The sequence below is a fragment of the Vombatus ursinus genome, unplaced genomic scaffold (assembly GCF_900497805.2).
Source record: "Vombatus ursinus unplaced genomic scaffold, bare-nosed wombat genome assembly UNPS02014779.1, whole genome shotgun sequence".
Taxonomy (NCBI): domain Eukaryota; kingdom Metazoa; phylum Chordata; class Mammalia; order Diprotodontia; family Vombatidae; genus Vombatus; species Vombatus ursinus.
Window position 1 is genome coordinate 1994296 of NW_020954557.1, and position 18054 is coordinate 2012349.

At 40.4% G+C, this 18054-nt stretch overlaps 1 protein-coding gene across 1 annotated transcript in view; it reads right to left on the minus strand.

Moving 5' to 3' along the window:
• Positions 1 to 18054, minus strand: part of LOC114045641 (uridine phosphorylase 2-like) — a 46202-nt gene that overhangs the window by 12609 nt on the left and 15539 nt on the right. The window contains 5 exon segments of the mRNA XM_027865708.1: positions 551 to 697; positions 3699 to 3908; positions 6263 to 6377; positions 15774 to 15886; positions 15889 to 15931. Coding sequence (XP_027721509.1) covers positions 551 to 697; positions 3699 to 3908; positions 6263 to 6377; positions 15774 to 15886; positions 15889 to 15931 — 628 coding nt within the window.

The window sequence follows — 18054 nt, forward strand, 5'->3', positions numbered from 1 at the left end:
TATGGCCCTGGAGTCTTGAAGAAAGATCAGGAGGAAAAGACATGGATTTTGGAGCCATCTATGTGGTAAGAGGAAAGGAAGAGGAGGCCACAGAGAAGACTGCAAAGAGGAGAGAGAGAAAGAAAGAGAGAAAGAGAGAGAGAAAGAGAAAGAGAGAGAGATAATAAGTAACAGAGCCGAGATTCGAACCAAGAACCTCTGACTCTAAATCCCATGCTCTTTGTACTGTACCACTTTGCCTCTTATTTAGCAATAAGTGACCTTAGAAAGATTTACCTTAGTAGAATGATGGGGATAGAAACCAGATTGCAAGGATGACAGGATAGATGATCCTTGAAGTCACTGAACTGTCTGTCATTTTTGTCTTCATAACCCCAAAGTCTGGAATAATGTCTTACCCACAGTAGCTATTTAATAAATGTTTGTTGATTAATTGAGGAGTAATGTGGAATTTCATACCTCCTCAGGGTGTAATGGCACACCTCTTCCCAGTTCTAGATACAAGTTAAAGAAAGCAGAAGTCGGCTCCTAATTCTTGTGAAAATCTTACCTTTTAGCCCACAAAGTCCACACATGGCTGCAAACACAGAGGACTCCATTTCAATATTCCTGATGCCAGTTTTGTAAGCTCTTTGTAAGTAATCGAGCTTTTTTTCATTAGAGAAAGAACACAGTGCTCCATCCAGACGTCCTTGTCCTTAAAGAGAAGGGAGAACCTTTGACCAATGGTCTTTCAGAGTTCACAGGCATGCTTAGAGTGGCTCATAGGTTTGTTTAGAGTGGCTCATAAGTGTGATAGCTTGAAATTGTTTCTACAGGTCATTTAAATCACTAGATTCATCTGTATCCTCAGTTTTTACTTTTGTGGTGCAATTTTCATTAAATTTGACAAACATTTATTACATATCTGTTATGCTAAATACTGAGAATATAGAAAATTAAGAAAGCATGGTCCATGATTTAAAAAAACAAACACCCCAACAGCTCTAGTTTAGTGGGGGCAGAGGAGTGAAGGTAGGGGAAGAAAAACTAAATTCTTTTTTTAAATTGGTCTGGATCTGAGGTTTCATTGGTATAGAGAATTGTGAAGAAACTTCCTTTATCAATATGGATCAGAAACTATTTTCTGAGACCCTGAAAGGTAAAAATGATGTGCCCAGTATCACACAGCCAGAAGCCGGATTGAAACCAGGTTTCCTGACACCAGTGCTGATGTCATTACACCATGCTGCCTCTCAAATCCTGTGCCTGAGAGTACCTGAGAGAGGTGCCCTGCCCTCACAAGGAACGAGGATCAAAGGAGGGAGGGCTCACTTGAAGTGGGCAGGCTCAAGCAAAGCTGTATGGAGGAGGTGACATTGGAGGCGAATAAGCTGAATGAGGATAGGCTATTAACTAGGAAGGAAAAAGAAGGCACCACACTACAGAGGCTATATGTTTTAATGGGGGAAAACACACTGGACCTGGAGTTAGAAGACATGAGTTCTAGTTCTGTTTCCATCACTTAGTAGCTATGTGACCATACACAAGTCAACTTCCTCTGAGCCTGTTCCTTCATTTGCAAAAATTGGATTATTGTTGTTTAGTCACTCAATCATATCCAATCTTTTGTGACCTTGTGGACCATAGCATACCAATATTATCCATGAGGTTTTCTTGGCAAAGATACTGGAATGGTTTGCCATTTCCTTCTCCAGTGGATTAAGACAGAGTTTTAAGTGACTTGTCCAGGGTCATATAGCTAGTAAGATTCTGAGGCTGGAATTGAACTCAGGTCTTCCGGACTTATGGGCTGGTACTCTACCAGGGCCAGTGCTCTATCCACTAGGCCACCTAACTTCCCTACTCAATCATATTCAACACTTTTAAAATCATAAAGCATCACATAAATGACAGATATTGTTATTAATCACAAGCTAAGTAATTTGTATTTTATTCAGAACATGATGAAGAGGCAATGAGAACTTTTGATCTGGGAGTACTTTAGTCAGAGTCATACATGTGGAAAATTAATCTGGCATTAGTTTGTAATTCAATTGGTGGGAGGAGGCTAGAGGTGGTGAGACCAGTTAAGAGGCTATTTTAATTATTGAGGTGAGAAATAATAAGGCCTGACTTAGGATGGAAAGGAGAGAATAAATGTAAGAGATATTATAGAAATAAAATGGATAGGAGATGGTGAATAATTGAGTGGGAGGGAGTGGTATAAGGGAGACAAAAAATGACAGAGGTTTTAGCCCTGGTAATGAGAAGAACAATAGCACCATTAACAGAAATGAAGAAGTTGGGAAAAGGATGGACTTGGGGAGGAAGATAGCAAGATCATTTAAAGATATGTTGAGTTGGAAGTGTTGACTACACATGACGGTGAAACTGTCCCACAAGGAGATGAAAATGAGGTTCTGAAGCTAAAGTTAATGATTGGGACTTGTCCCAATGGCATGTAAGCACTAGAGGCATAGATGCTATGAATGAGGTAATTCAAGCCACAGGACTGACTTAGTTAATGGAAGACAGTATATCAGTATACTTACATATGTGTACATATGCAAATATATATGAGAGACAGACAGAAAGACATAGAAACATGGAGAGATAGACACAGTGAGAGACAGAAAGATGAAGAGACAGAAAAAGAGATAGAAAGAGATATATAGAGGCAGAGACAGAGACAAAAACATGGAGATATAGAGACAGAAAGATAGATGGATAGATAGATAGATAAATAGACAGATAGAGCTAGATAAAAAGATCCAGAGAGGGAGACAAAAAGACAAAGATAAAGACATAGACAGAAAGAGATATATAGAGACAGAGAGACAGAGACAGGGAGACAGAGACAGAGAGACAGAGATGGAGAGACAAAGCCAGAGACGTAGAGAAAGAAAAGAGGAGCCAGTAGTAAAGGAAACAAGGAAGGAGGGACAGCAATAGGAGAACCTGGCCAACTTCAATTTCATGCTTTTCTCTCTTTACATCTTTCCCTCTCTCCCACTTCTATTTCCTCCTTTGCTTTTCCTTTTTCCTTATTCTTATTTTCCTCATATCTCTCTCCATTTCTTTCTTTTCCTTGAGTGTGCCAATGCCCCACAGGTATTGTTTACATCCTGGGGTTGATACAACTAAAAATGTAGATTATTACTGAGTTAGATTGGATACCCTCGTGCAACCCCTGAGTCTTTCCTAGGTTCCCCACCCCCACCCTAGCCATCTGTGCAATACTAAGGTGGAAATATTTTGAGGCAGTTCCATCCCTTTGGGGCTCCCATGTGTCTTTCTTTATGTTTTCCAATACCCACTGGTTCCTTCTGTCCTCTGCTTATCCTTTAAGGTTCAGGTGAATAGCAAAAGCAGTGAATGATTATGTTTTCCTTTCTCCTGAATCACTGATTTCAAAATTAATGACATGAAAAGAGACACAATTTTGTTAACTTCCCTAATTGCATTTTAGTATTCAATTTGTTCTTGGAGGATTAAACCCAGCCCTGAATATAAATTCATTATGTGGGTTTCTCTGCTGGTTATTATGTCCTTGTGGTCTTATGCTTTAGTAACTAGAAAAGCCTGTTTCAATTTTCTTTTAATCCTCTATTATTAATTCCCTGAAGTGGGTGTTTTCATATAATTTGTGAACTTAAATACCAAAGAGATACCAACAACTTTCTGCATAGACCCAACTGTTGGTAAGTTGTCCTTACCTTCATAGAAATCATAGGTACACATTGTATGCCCAATGAGTGTTGGGAAGTCTGGAACTTCTTTGCTACATTTGAGTAATTCTTCTGCCAATTCCTTGTCCAGCTCTGTATTTTGAGTAACCACAGTGTCCAGGATTATCTGCTCAAACTGGGGCTTAAAGAAGGAGTCTACAGCTGTGTCTGTTATAACAATAGACCCAGGTTCAATCCCTGTAATATGAAAAGAAAATGAAAAAGAAATGATTGCAACAAAACAATCCTGAGAGCCCATTTTTCTTATCTAATCTAATTCCTTTCCCACATGAGAGCTCTTTTGGTGCTTGAAGGCTGCTAACACAACCTCGCTATGTCTTTTTTCTCCTTCAGGATAACAAGTTACTTCATCTCATCCTTTCTCCATTTCTGGGTGTGTGTCAAGTTGTCTTATGCCCTTCCTAAAATGGGGTGTCTAGAATTGAACTCAGTACTCCAGATGTGAATGGAGGAATCACCATAATGTCTGGTGAATCTACCTTATTTACTACAGCCTAAGAGAGCAATAGACTGAAGAACCTGAATGTCAAGCTTAGGGTCAGTCAGTCAGTCAGTCAATAAGCATTTACAAGTGCTTACTGTGGGCTAAGCACCATGAAAAGTGCTGGGGTTAAAAAAAAGGGGGCAAAAAACCTGTCCCTGCTCACAAGCTATAGTAATTATTGTTATCCCTATTTGACATATGAAGAAACCCAGGCTCTAAGAGATTAAATAAATCTGATGGCCACATTTCTATGAAGTATCGGAGCTGGGATGCAAATCCACATCATCCCAGCTTCAAGGTGTGTGCCCTTTCCACGGTGATTCTGTTCAGGTATGGGAGGGACGCTGAGGACACCCTTCCAATACTGATATTTTATTATTCCATTGCTCGCACCTCCCTCTGTATTGTGTGTGCTTTTTGTGGCTAGCTGGCATGCCCAACCCCAGACTTGGTCTTGTGAGACCTTTAGTTTTCTCTAGCACTCAAAACATAAATGGGTCCAAGAGCATCATCCACTCTCTTACTATTCCCATTTACTTCACAGTTTTATTGGGAGGAATAAAAAAGATAATAAAAGCAATTACTTTTATTATTGAAAATGGATATATAAATGAGTTGAGAGGCAATATCAGGTAGTGGATAGAGGGCTGAATAACCAAAGGTCAAGTTCTGCTTCTAACACATGCTAACTACATGACCATGGGAAAGTTCCAAGCTCTCAGACCTTCAAAAAACTCAGAAGTCTACAAGATGTAGATGAGTTAGTTGTCAATCTGTGTTAGCGGAGATCCCTACACCAATAAAGTCAGAGCTCTTCCCTATCCTTAGCAAAACAAAACAAATAAAAATGTTGTTGTCAGTCTAACTCCTCCCATGTAGTAATATGGGGCTATGAGAGTGCATAACTATGGCAGCATGTTTGCGAGCTTCACAAAAAAGAGCTTTCCTTGCAAACCAAAGAAAGTCTAGTTGTTGGTGTCTTTGCCTCAAATCTCTCCCCAATTCAACCAAGCCTCCAACTCAGCTACCAGAGTGATGTTTTTTTTTTTTAAGAAACTCCAGTTGCTCTCTATTACTTCCAAGATTGGGCATCTAGGTGACACAGCGTATAGAGCACTGGGCTTAGCACCAGGAAGACTCATCTTTCTGAGTTCAACTATGACCTCAGATATTTTCTAGCTGTGTGACCCTGGGCAAGACACTTAACCCTGCTTGCCTCAGTTTCCTCATCTGTAAAATGAGCTAGTGAAGGAAATGGCAAATCACCCCAGTTATCTTCTCCAAGAAAATGCCAAATAGGGTCATGAAGAGTCGGACATGACTGAAAAAATGACTAAACAACTTCAAAGAGCAAACATAAAACCCTTTTGCTTGCTTTAAAAAATTTTTATAACCTGGTCTCCTCTTATCTTTCCAGTCTTCTTATACTTTTCTCCCCTTCATCTTCTTTATGACCTAGTGACACTGGCATAATGATGTTCCTTGCATAAGATATTGTATCCTGATTGCATACATTTCTCTGCCTGTCTCTTACTATTCCCATTGGAATGACTGGAATGTTCTCTCACCTCTTCTCTGCCTCCTGAATTTCTCTGGCTTCCTTCAAGACTTAGCTAAAATTTTACCTTCTATATGAAGCTTTTCCTGATTCCCCTTAATGTTAATGACTTTCTTGTGTGATATTTCTTGCATGTGTTTATTTGTGCATATGTTGTTGTTTGCATGTTCTCTTCTCTTTTAGAATGTGAGCTCCTTGAAGTTAGGGCTGTCTTTTGCCTTTGTAACCTCAGTGCTTTGTCTAATGTCTGACACATAAAAAAGCACTTAATAATTGCTTATCGACTGATTGACTAGTAAGATGATACATCTGTTAGGCATTATCAAGGATCCCTGCCTAGCATCTTGGATTGTTGGGCTTTCCTATTTTCTTTTGGCTCATAGGTGAATGTACTATATTTGGTAGTTTGATTGGTGAGGCAAATGCGCTATATTTTTATACCAATTTTTTATTCATCCTGCTTTCATCATAGACAACTGGGTACCTTACCTATGCCCCCTGATGTGCCAATGCGGATGATTGTCACATCATAACACTTTGCATAGTAAAGGAGTTTGATGAGCTCATGCAGCATAATCGAAATGGAAGGAATGCCCATGCCGTGCTGTCAAGAAGAAAAGAAAAGTCATCATATTTCTTTGAAATTGATAGATGCACAAGACATTTTGTTCCTTCTTTACAAGTTAACAACGCACAGATGAATTTATATGATCATGAAGGACTTGGCAAGGCTGGGGAAGATTTAAGTCATCTCTAACTTATATCCCCATGATCGCCTGATGGATGGGCACATCTGGGAGGATCTGAAAGGAGGATTTCCATCTCTATTTAAGTGGGTTCTGCCCTCCTAGGCAGTAACAGAAAAAAGATGTTATATAGTCTCCAAGATTGTCAGGGGAACATAATTCCTTTACTCCCCACCAGGAGCCTGATGAGGAAACTTTTCAAAAGAGCATTTTTCATGTTTAATTTGATTGTGAGAAAATGTGTGTGTGTTTGTGGCTGCCATGTCACTCAAACTTCTCTATTGTGCTAAGTGGAATTTGCAATTCCTTTTGTTGTTCTTATGTTTCCCTGCCTGAGTTCACTCACTGCTATTTCTATGTGCATGATGAATGGGGAAAGGGGGGAGGTTGGGTGAGAATGGGCCAAGAATCTAGGAATAGACATCTGAAAGAATACTCCAAATCACTGATAGAGAAAAACCAATTAAAGCAACTCTGAAGTTTCACCTCATCTTTGGCAAAGATGACAAAAAAGGAAAATAGCAAATCTTAGAGGTGCTTTGGGGAAACACACATTAATGCCCTGTTGGTGGGTCTGTGAATTGGTAAAGCCATTTTTTTCTTTTTTTTTCTTTTTTTTCTTTTGTTATGGTAATTTTTATTTATTTTTTTTTGTTTTCAACATTTACTTCCACAAGATTTTGAGTTCCAAATTTTCACCTCATCTCACCCTTCCCCCCATCCCAAGATGGCATGCATTCTGAATACCCCTTCCCCTAGTCTGCTTTCCCTTCTATCTCTTCCCCCCTTCTCTTATCCTCTTCCCTTTCAATTTTCTTGTAGGGCAGGATGGATTTCTATACCCCATTTCCTGTATTTCTTATTTCCCAATTGCATGTGAAAACATTTTTTTAAACATGTGTTTTTAAAACTTTGGGTTTCAAATTTTCTCCCTTCCTCCCTCCCCACCCACCCTCATTGATAATATATAGGTTATATATGTGCAGTTACGCAAAACACTTCCATAGTAGACATGCTGTGAAAAACTAACTCTATTTCCCTTAATCCTATCCCACCCACCCCGATTTATTCCATTCTTTCTTTTGACCCTGTCCCTCCTAAGAAGTACTTGCTTCTGATTGCCCCCATCCCAATCTGCCCTCCTCTCTATCATCCGCCTACTCTTGTCCCCTTCCCCCCCCCATTTTCCTGTAGGGTAAGACAGATTTCCATAACCAATCGAGTGTGTATGTTATTCCCTCCTTAAGTCAAATTCTATGAGAATAAGATTCACTCATTCCCTCTCACCTTCCCCCATTTCCCCTCCACTGTAAGAGCCTTTTCTGTTTTTTTTTGTGAGATAATTTACCCTGTTCTACCACTCCCTTTCTCCTTCTCCTAGTATAATCCTCTCTCACCCCTTAATTTTATTCTCTAGATATGACTCCTTCATTTTCAACTCACCCTGTGCCCTCTATCTATCTATCTATCTATCTATCTATATCTATATATACATGCATATAATTTTTTTCTTCCAACTACCCTAATACTGACAAAGGTCTCATGAGTTACAAATATCATCTTTCCATGCAGGAATGTAAACAATTCAAACATAATAAGTCTCTTATGATTTTCTCTTTCCTGTTTACCTCTTCATGTTCCACTTGAGTCTTGTATTTGAAAATCAAATTTTCTATTCCGCTCTGGTCTTTTCATCAAGAATGCTTGAAAGTCCTTTATTTCACTGAATGACCATTTTTTTCCCCTACAGGATTATACTCAGTTTTGCTGGGTAGGTGATTCTTGGTTGTAATCCTATCTCCTTTGCTCTCTGGAATATTATATTCCGTGCCCTGTGGTCCCTTAATGTAGAAGCAGCTAAATCTTGTGTTATCCTGATTGTGTTTCCACAGTACTTGAATTGTTTTTTTCTGGCTGCTTGTAATATTTTCTCCTTGACCTGGGAACTCTGGAATTTGGCTACAATATTCCTAGGAGTTTTCCTTTGGGGATCTCTTTCAGGAGGAGATCAGTGGATTCTTTCAATTTCTATTTTGCCCTCTGGTTCTAAAATATCAGGGCAGTTTTCCTTGACAATTTCCTGAAAGATGATGTCTAGGCTCTTTTTTTGATCATGGCTTTCAGATAGCCCAATAATTTTTAAATTCTCTCTCCTGGATCTATTTTCCAGGTCAGTTGTTTTTCCAATGAGATATCTCACATTGTTTTCTAATTTTTCATTCCTTTGAATTTGTTTTACAGTGTCTTGATTTCTCATAAAGTCACTAGCTTCCAATTGCTCTATTCTAATTTTTAAGAAAGTATTTTCTTCAGTAAGCTTTTGGATTTCCTTTTCCATTTGGCTAATTTTGCTTTTTAAGGCATTCTTCTCCTCATTGTCTTTTTGGACCTCTTTTGCCACTTGGGTTAGGCTATTTTTTAAGGTGTTATTTTCTTCAGTATTTTTTTGGGTCTCCTTTAGCAAGCTGTTGACTTGTTTTTCATGATTTTCTTGCAAAACTCTCAGTTTTTCCTCTACTTCTCTTACTTGCTTCTCAAAATCCCTTTTGAGCTCTTCCAAGGCCTGGGACTGATTCATATTCTTCTTGGAGGCTTTGGATGTAGGAGCTTTGGCTTCATTGTCTTCTTCTGGTTGTATATTTTGATCTTCTTTGTCACCAAAGTAAGATAATATAGTCTGACTCTTTTTGTGATGCTTCCTCATGATCCCGACCAATTACTTGAGTTTTACACTCTTTGTTAAGGTAAAAGTCTGCTTCCAATGTGGAGAATTACTGTCCCATGCTTCAGGGGTTTGTACAGCTGTTTTCAGAGATATTTCTAGGGATCTGTAAATTTTCAGTTCTTCCAAGGTGCTATGATAAGAGGCGAGGTGTTTTCTCTCCACCACCACAACAAGCTTCACCACACCAGCACTCCTCCTCACCCCAGGACCACCCCATAGAACTGTGACCCCGATCCAAGCATGGGCAAAGCAAGAGATTCCTGCCCCAACACTGGTAAAGAGACCCAGCAATCCCCCTCGATCAGCCACTCAATTCCCCCTCAGTCTGTGGGCCAGAAGCTCAGGAAACAGCCACGGCCCTGGGGGCGGCTGAGACCTAGCTCCTTCTCTCACTGCAGTCACAGACTTTTCCCACTGACCTTCTAAGTTGTCTTTGGCGTTTGTGGGTTGAGAAGTCTGGAAACCACCACAGCTGCCCATGATTCAGTCCTCTGAGGCCTGCTCCAGTGTCGCTGTGGCCTGTGCACCCACACCGAACTGCTTCCCTCTCCCCGCCTGGCGTGATATACCTTTCTGATCAACCATCCAGGCTGTCTTTGGCTGGAAATTTGTTTCACTCTGTCTTTTTGTGGGTTCTGCTGCTTTAGAATTTGTTTAGAGCCGTTTTTTATAGTTATTTGGAAGGGTTTGGGGGGAGAGCTCAAGCAAGTCACTGCTTTCCCTCCACCATCTTGGCTCCTGGTAAAGCCATTTTGGAAAGCAGTTTGGAACAATACTCCAAAAGTCACTTAACTGTGATATTGTTTGATTGAGAGATAGCACTATGAGGCCAACAGATAGACAGATAGATAGATAGATTTAAATGTATATGTGTATAAATGTGTGTATGTATATGTGTATATATTTATATGAGGGTAGATAGATAGATGATAGATGCTTAAGAGACCAAAGAAAGAGGGAAAGTATTCACATACAACTATATTTATAGTGGCTATTTTTATGGGGGGAAAAACTAAAAACTAAGGGAGTACCATCAGTTGGAAAGTGACTGAACAAATTATGGTATATGAATATAGTGAAATACTATTACACCATGGAACATAATGGAAGGGACAGTTTCAGAGAAACCTGGGAAGACTTATGTGACCTGCTGTGGAGTGAAGTGAGCAAAACCAAGAGACCAATTTATACAATAACAACAACATTATAAAGACAAATAACTTGAAAGACTTAAGACCTCTGGTAAATGCAATGACCAATAACAATTCCAGAGGACAGGTTCTGAAGCATGCTGCTCACCTCTTGATGGAGAGGCAATGGACTAAAGAAACAACATGAGATGTGCATTTTTAGACATGGCCAATGTGGAAATTTGTCTTGCTTGATTAAGCATATTTGTTATAAGGGTTTTGTTTTTTCTTAATTTTTTTCAATATGGGTGGAAGTGGGAGGGAGGGAACATAAATGCATGGTAATTGAAAAAAATCAAATGAAATCTGTGTGAAAAATAAAATACACTGAGAAACAAGTTGCAAACACAATTTATATTTTGCAATATATACTGGAAGCACAGGCAAGAATCATGACAGACTGTGGGGGTGGTGTAGCATTTTGAACACTTTCAGTCAGTCAGTCAGTCAGTCAGTCAAAAGATAGTTATCAAGTGCCTGCTATGTGCCAGGCACTATACTAAGGGCTTGGGATTCAAAGAAAGGCAAAAGACAGTCTCTACTCTCAAGGAGCTTACAATCTAATGAGGAAGTCAACAAGAGAAAAAAATGTGTACAAACAAGATATATACAGAATAAATAGAAAATAAATGAGAGAGAAGGCCTTAGAATTAAGAAAGATGGGGAAAGTCTATATAATATGGGATTTTAGTTGGGATTAAAAGGAAGCCAAAGAAATCAGTAGGCAGAGATGGGAAGGAGAACATTCCAAGTAAGGGGGATAGTCAGAGAAAGTGCCTGGAGACTAGAGATGGAATGTCTTATTTATGGAACAGCAAGGAAGCCAGTGTCACTGGATCAAAGAGTAGATGGTGGGGAGAGAGGTGTGAGAAGACTGGAAGTGGACTAGGTTATGAAGGGTTTGAATGTTAAATAGAGGATTTTGTATTTGAATCTGGAGGCAATAAAGAGGAATTGAAGTTTATTGAGTGGTGGAGTGGCATACTCAATCCTTTACTTTAGGAAAACTCATTTTGGTGGCTGAACAGAGGATGGAATAGAGTAGGGGGAAACTTGAGGCAGGCTGACCCACCATCAGGCTATTGGAATGGTCTAGGTGTGAAGTGATGAAGGCTTGTACCAGGGTGGCAGCATTGTCAGAAAAGAGAAGGGAGCATACCTGAGAGATGCTGAAAAGGTAAAATTCACAGGCCTGGGCAACAGATCAGATGTGATGGGTAAGAGACAGTGAGGAGTTGAGAATAATACCTGTAAGCCTAAGGAACTGGGAATCTGGAGATCAGCAGAGAGGTTTGGGTAGAACGGGTAGATTGGAAAAATATTAGCATAGAGATGGTAATTAAGTCCATGGGAGCTGATGTTTTCACCAAATGAAGTAGTGCAGAGTAGGTCTGACTAGAAGCAGCTGTTGAAATAGAGGAGAGTTGTTTAACTCTCTAACCTATATACATTTGAACTCTAATGACAGGAAGATACTGCCATAACATCTTTTGACCTCATCATTCCACTGAAACTGCCCTCTTCAAAGTTCCTAATGATCTCTTAATTGCCAAATCCAAAAGGCATTTCTCAATTCTCATTCTTTATGACCTCTCTGCAGGTGACCTGTTGGTCACCATCTCTTCCTTTATACTTTCTTAGATTTCAGGGACAGCATTCTTTCCTGGTTCTCTTACTTATCCGATCTCACCTTTTCAGTGGAATGATGAGGTCAGAAGATGTTATGGCAGTGTCTTCCTGTCTTTAGAGTTCAAGAGTATACAGGCTAGAGAGTTAAATAACTCTCCTCCATTTGAACAGCTGCTTCTAGTCAGACCTGCTGTCTGGAAGCAATGTAATGAAAACAATGATGGACTTAGAATCGGGAGAGATCTGGTTTCAAATCCTATTCCTGACACTTATTATCTGGGTGACCATGGACAAATCATTTTACTTCTCTAAGTCTCAGTTTCCTCATGTGTAAAATGGGACTACAATCACTGAATTTAACTACACCACAGAGTGGTCATGGAGATCAAAGGAGATAATACTTGTAAAGGGCTTTGCAAACCTTAAAGCATTAAACAAACAAATATCGGTTATCATTACAGGAAATTTGTCCAGCCACCACTGGAAGTAAGTCTAAGCACTGGAAGTGACTAAGCTAAACTGACTACTGAATTGTACTTTGCACAAAGAATTTAGTGGAACCTTGTAAGTGAAGCCTTTCATGTGTTCCACTCGAAGGCAGAAAGACTTTTTGTACAAGAGAGCATATTGGGAAAGAAGGTAGGAGGGCTGGTCTGTCCTGGTAGTTGGGTGGTTTCTGTCAGGACTACTCAGGATGAGTTCAGTTTGGAAACTCAAAGGAGACAAAGTCCATTTGTTTTCAGCAGGATCTCCAAATATGTTTACTGTTTTCTTTATGTCATGAGAGAACTTATACTCTGTGAAATAATCAATTTCTGGTCTGTTCTGGTGAGTTAAATCAATTCCCTTTCCCCTCCTCACATTTGATACAGCCTGCTTCTCCAATCAGAATTTGAGAAATTTGTGTGTGTGTGTGTGTGTGAAGCCCTTGGAGAGCACGGCCGGTGTCTCTTGCCTTTTTTTAACCCCAGTGCCCTGCCCAATGTCCTCATCATGCTGGCTACTCAATAAATATTTGCGGCTATGAGCTTGTTCATTTTTGTTACAGGTTTTCTGTTACCTCCCCCTATCTATCAGCTAGAGAGAAGACATTTTTAAAAAAGGGCTTTGAGTTAGGAATTCCTCCATTCTGCTGATGAAACCAAGGTCCAGGTTGCTGACCTTAGAGCTAGAACCATGTTTTAGCTACTCTTTTCTCAAGGGGCACTGAGATTAGGCTGTTTTTATTTCATGGTGAAGTTTTATTGCTTGCTTCTGGTGGTTTTAAATATATTTTATTAATGCTGTATTTCACTATCCTCACACACTCAGACTGCTTGAACAAAGGGCAGGGTGTTGTAAGTCAAAAAGCATGTTAAGGCTTTGGGAAGCAAGGTCTACAGAAATATTAAAAGTTCTCTATCTCCACTCTCCCTTTGAACCCAAAATGGGCAGCATCCATGCACTTTTTTTTTTGGCTAGGCAATGGGGTTAAGTGACTTGCCCAGGGTCACTGTCAAGTGGCTGGTCTGAGACCAGATTTAAACTCAGGTCCTCCTGAATCCAGGGCGGGTGCTCTATCCACTGCATCACCGAGCTGCCCCATCCATGCACTTCTAATGGGGGAAGCTCCCCCGTCTTTTCCTTCCCCATCATCTTCCCCTTTGCTGTCATTCCCTAGCCTTCTGTTCTCCTCTCTAGCCATTGCTGTGCCCAGAGACTGCTATGTCAGTTACAGCTATCCACACAGGCTGCTGCTTGGGGGATAGAGTTATGATTAGCTTTCAGTGGTAGTCATCATTTCCTGGCATGGGACCTATCTCTAACTTAATTGCTAGACGGGAGAATTGTTACAGCCTTGCTGCAATGAGGTTTCTCTGGTCTTCTGGCCACATCTCAGGCCATTCTTCCTCTGAGGCTGCATGGTCTAGTGATGCTAGATGCTCCCTGCTGTTACGTTATGACCTTGCCCCGTAGGTAGAGACAAAGTTTGTAAGGCCAAGCTAGAGGCATATTCTGACACATCTTTATGATATTCTGCTTCCCTGAAGACAATAGCTAAAAAAAAAGTCAGGGGAAGGGTAAACAGGATTATATTTTGCGTATAGTTCATAAAAATTGTAATTCTGTTCTTCATTTATCTTAGGGCACTGTGTGTCTACTGCTGCTAACATATTCTAAATGCAGGAAAGTAATTTATAGGAACCACATGAAAATGCATTAGCAGATTTTCAGTAGGGCTTATTAAAGTTTTAAACTGTCGCATTTTGGAATAACTACAAATTTCCATGGTGTACTAAGACTTCCACGTTCACAGAGGTAGAGAGGTGTTGAAGAGAGAGTTGCTGAAAGGTGATGTGTGTATAACAGGGACAGTTAATGGTTAGCAGTGAGAAAGAAAGTAGATGTCCTTTTTTGCTATTTCTAACATGAAAAGTTTACATGTTAACTGCCCCAAAGCAATACTGAACAGTATGTCCTGCCCTTTCTTTCTAATAATGAATTTGTACCTGGCAACTTTGTGGGATTGTATTGGAAGGTCACACTGAACATCTCAGTGATCATGTTGGGTTGGGTAACCCCTCCACCAGGGTAGAACACAGATATAAAGACAAAATGGCACTGATTCCTGTCTGGCCTTCTCTTCAATTCCACAGGGGCAGTGCTACAGTGAATAAAGGAGCAGAAGGGGCTAAGAATCACATATTTATAAATGTCTGTGCAACTGCTGATACTCTTAATGCATGATCTTTTTCCAATGATCAGTAAGTTGATGCTTTACTGGAGGAAGTGTCCAGAATGTGAAAGAGAAAAACAACATGCTTATCTTTGAGCATTCCCCACTCCTGATTGGAAACTAACCCCTACCCTGCTTACCCATCCCTATAGGTAAGAACCCAGAATCTATGCTCCATTTGAGGCAGCTAAGTGGCTCAGTGGATAAAGAGCCAGGCTTGGAGCCAAGAAGACCTGAGTTCAAATCTGGCCTCAGACATGTATTAGTGGTGTGACCCTAGGCAAGTCACTTCACCTTTGACTGTCCCAGTTTCCTCAACTGTAAAATGGGGAAAATAATAGCACTTACCTTATAGGGTGGTTGTGAGGATAAGATGAGATAATAATTATAAAGCACTACATAAATGCCAGCTATTATTAACTATTTAGAGCCTTTGGCCCACTTCCTGTTTCCTAATTGTGGTGGGCCAGACCCCTTCCCTACCCCAACCCTGCAGAATGGACATAGCTGCTCACATTGCTTGTATGAGCTAGAAATAAACAATAGTTCTTCTAGTAAGGTGGAGGACCACTAAGCCTTACCTTTAACCCTGACAATGATTCCTCAGGTTCTCTGGGTCTTTCCATCTTTTCTGCTGCTACACCCTCCAGACCCCCAGGCACTGTCCCCAGGGCTTTGCCATCTGCCTCACGCATAAACCCATTTTCTTTTAGGTCTTCCAACCACCCTGCAGCTGAACTTTCTTATGTATGTTGTCTCTTCTAGTTAGAGTGTCAACTCTTGAGGGCAGGCACCTTCTCAGTTTTTCTCTTTGTATCCTCAGGGCTTAGCACAGTATTTATAACATACATGCACAAGCACATAATACCTGCTTAACAAATTTTTTCATTCATTTATTCATGCATTCACTTACAAGTAGCCAGATTTTTGTATCCCGCTACAATGATTTCAATAGCTTCTGTGAGGTAGGTCATCACAATGATTTAGTACTTACATTGATGGAGAGCACTGGGCCTGTTTTGTACATACAGTATCTGTCTGTCCCAGTACAAATGTCTTGCATGTCTTCCTCACTTCCCTCAAGTCCAAGTTCTTTTCGGATAAAAGCGCAAAAGCCTTCATTCTGTTGGAACTCCCTCTGACACAGACAAACTGCAAAGAAAACCATCCAAGAGCAGTTGTAGTAATCAATGTGGTAACCAAGGCTCAGTTTGCCTCTAAAATGTCTCATTCAGCTCTTCACATGTGCCTTATGCTAGGGTACGTCTATACTGTAGACAGTATTAGGCAGAGAGCAACAGTGTAGGGGAGTTGAATGTATACTTGCCTTGGAGTCAGGAAAGATGGACGTTCAGATCCTACCTCTGACACTTACAAGCTATGTGACTGTGAGTATGTCATTTAATTTCTCTGTGCCTGAGTTTCCTCATCTGTAAAATGGAAATAACCACCCCTTAGAGTATTTAATTCACCCAGTGTTTGAGAGGATCAAATAAGATCATCTGTGTAAAATGCTATGAATGTTGTTGTTGAGTCATTTTTTCAGTTATATCTGATTCTTCATGACCCCATTTGGAGTTTGCTTGGTAAAGATACTGAAGTGGTTTGTCATTTCCTTCTCTAGCATTTTATAGGTGAGGAAATTGAGGCAAACCAGATTAAGGGACTTGCCTAGGGTCACACAGCTAATAAGTGCTGAGGCTGGATTTGAACCCATGTCTTCCTGACTCCAGGCCTGGCACTCTATCCACTGTGCCACCTAGCTGCCTTGTTATAAATTTAAATGTCTATTATTATTATTATTATTAAGGAAGTGAATCAAAGGAGACTGGATCAAGTCAAAGAAATTTTCTATGTAATCTGACAATATAGTAGAGTGTAGATCATTGTTAATCAAAACGGAGAAGTTCCTCCATAAACCTGATGAGATTATAGGTCTTGGCCATTGGATGAAAACCAGTGATGGAACACAGGGAACTCCTAGTGATTGGATAGTGAATGATCAGTCATGCAACTTATGGCCTATACAGGCAAGCTAGAACTTGTCTTGTCCTACTCTGTTAGAACTCAGCTCTTGAGGAATTGTTTTTCATGTGTTTCCTCAGACCTATTTCAGAGTATGTCAAGGGGAAGGGGGAGGTGCAGGGTATTCCTCCCATCTTCCAACCAGAAGCATCACTGACAACTTGTAGCAGCATATGGCCACAGGAAACATGTGCTTCCATGCAGCCTGAAAAGAGAATTCAAAGATTGTTTCCTGAATGCCAACTTCCTGTGTAGAAAAGGGAAGGGGTATTTTAATCTCCTTAGACAGTGTGATCTTGGGATCTTGCCTCTTAGCAGAGAGAGAAATTTTTCAAGGCAGCACCAGTTTTGAGAATTGCCTCATGGGTAACTCCAAGTTCAGGAGTTCCTGAGTTTGAGAATTCCAGGGACTAGATCTTCTAGAGAGAAAAGATTTCCTGATACCTCCTGCTCCTTGGAGGAGAAAGGCAATGTTCATCATTTTAGCAGAGTATAGTACTTGGACCATGAAGCCAGATAAGGGATAGTGCCCATTCTAAAGAAGCATGCAGTGCCCTACCCAAGGATTGAAAGCAATGGATACTACAGTCAAGCAGCAGTTTTGGAGCAGTCTCTGACAGTAAGCATTCAGCCAACCAGTGTCTGGAAGCATACTGTATACTATGAAACCAAGGTCAGGAGCCTCTAAGTGGTGCAGTATATAGAGCACAGGCCCTGGAATCAGGAGGACCTGAGTTCAAATCCAGTCTCAGACCAGACACTTGACATATACTATCTGTGTGACCCTAGGCAAGTCACTTAACCCCAATTGCCTTGCAAACAGAAAGAAAAGAAACCAAGGTCAGCAGGAGCAACATGCAGACTTCGGGGTCCTGCAGCGTTGGAGGCATGAGCTGTCCCTTCTCATGTTTCTTGACTATACACATTCCCTTCGTAAGTATCCCTTCCAATATACCCTGGTCATATCCATCCCCTATGTATTTTCCTCTCTTCTTATGATTTCTATGTGCATCCATTCTCTCTGCTGATGCTGATTTTTTTTTTTTGTGGAAGAGTGCACTCCAGATTTTTGAGGGAGATATCTGGTTGTTGTTTTTTTTTTAATTTTTTAATTTTTTTCCTGCTGTCTTAGTAAATGACTTTGCTTTGAGCTAATTATGCCCTCTGGCTAACTTTTAAAAGACAAACTTATTGGTGAGGGCTTATAATGTATAATTTAAGGGTACATGTCCATTAAGTGCCTAGTGCTA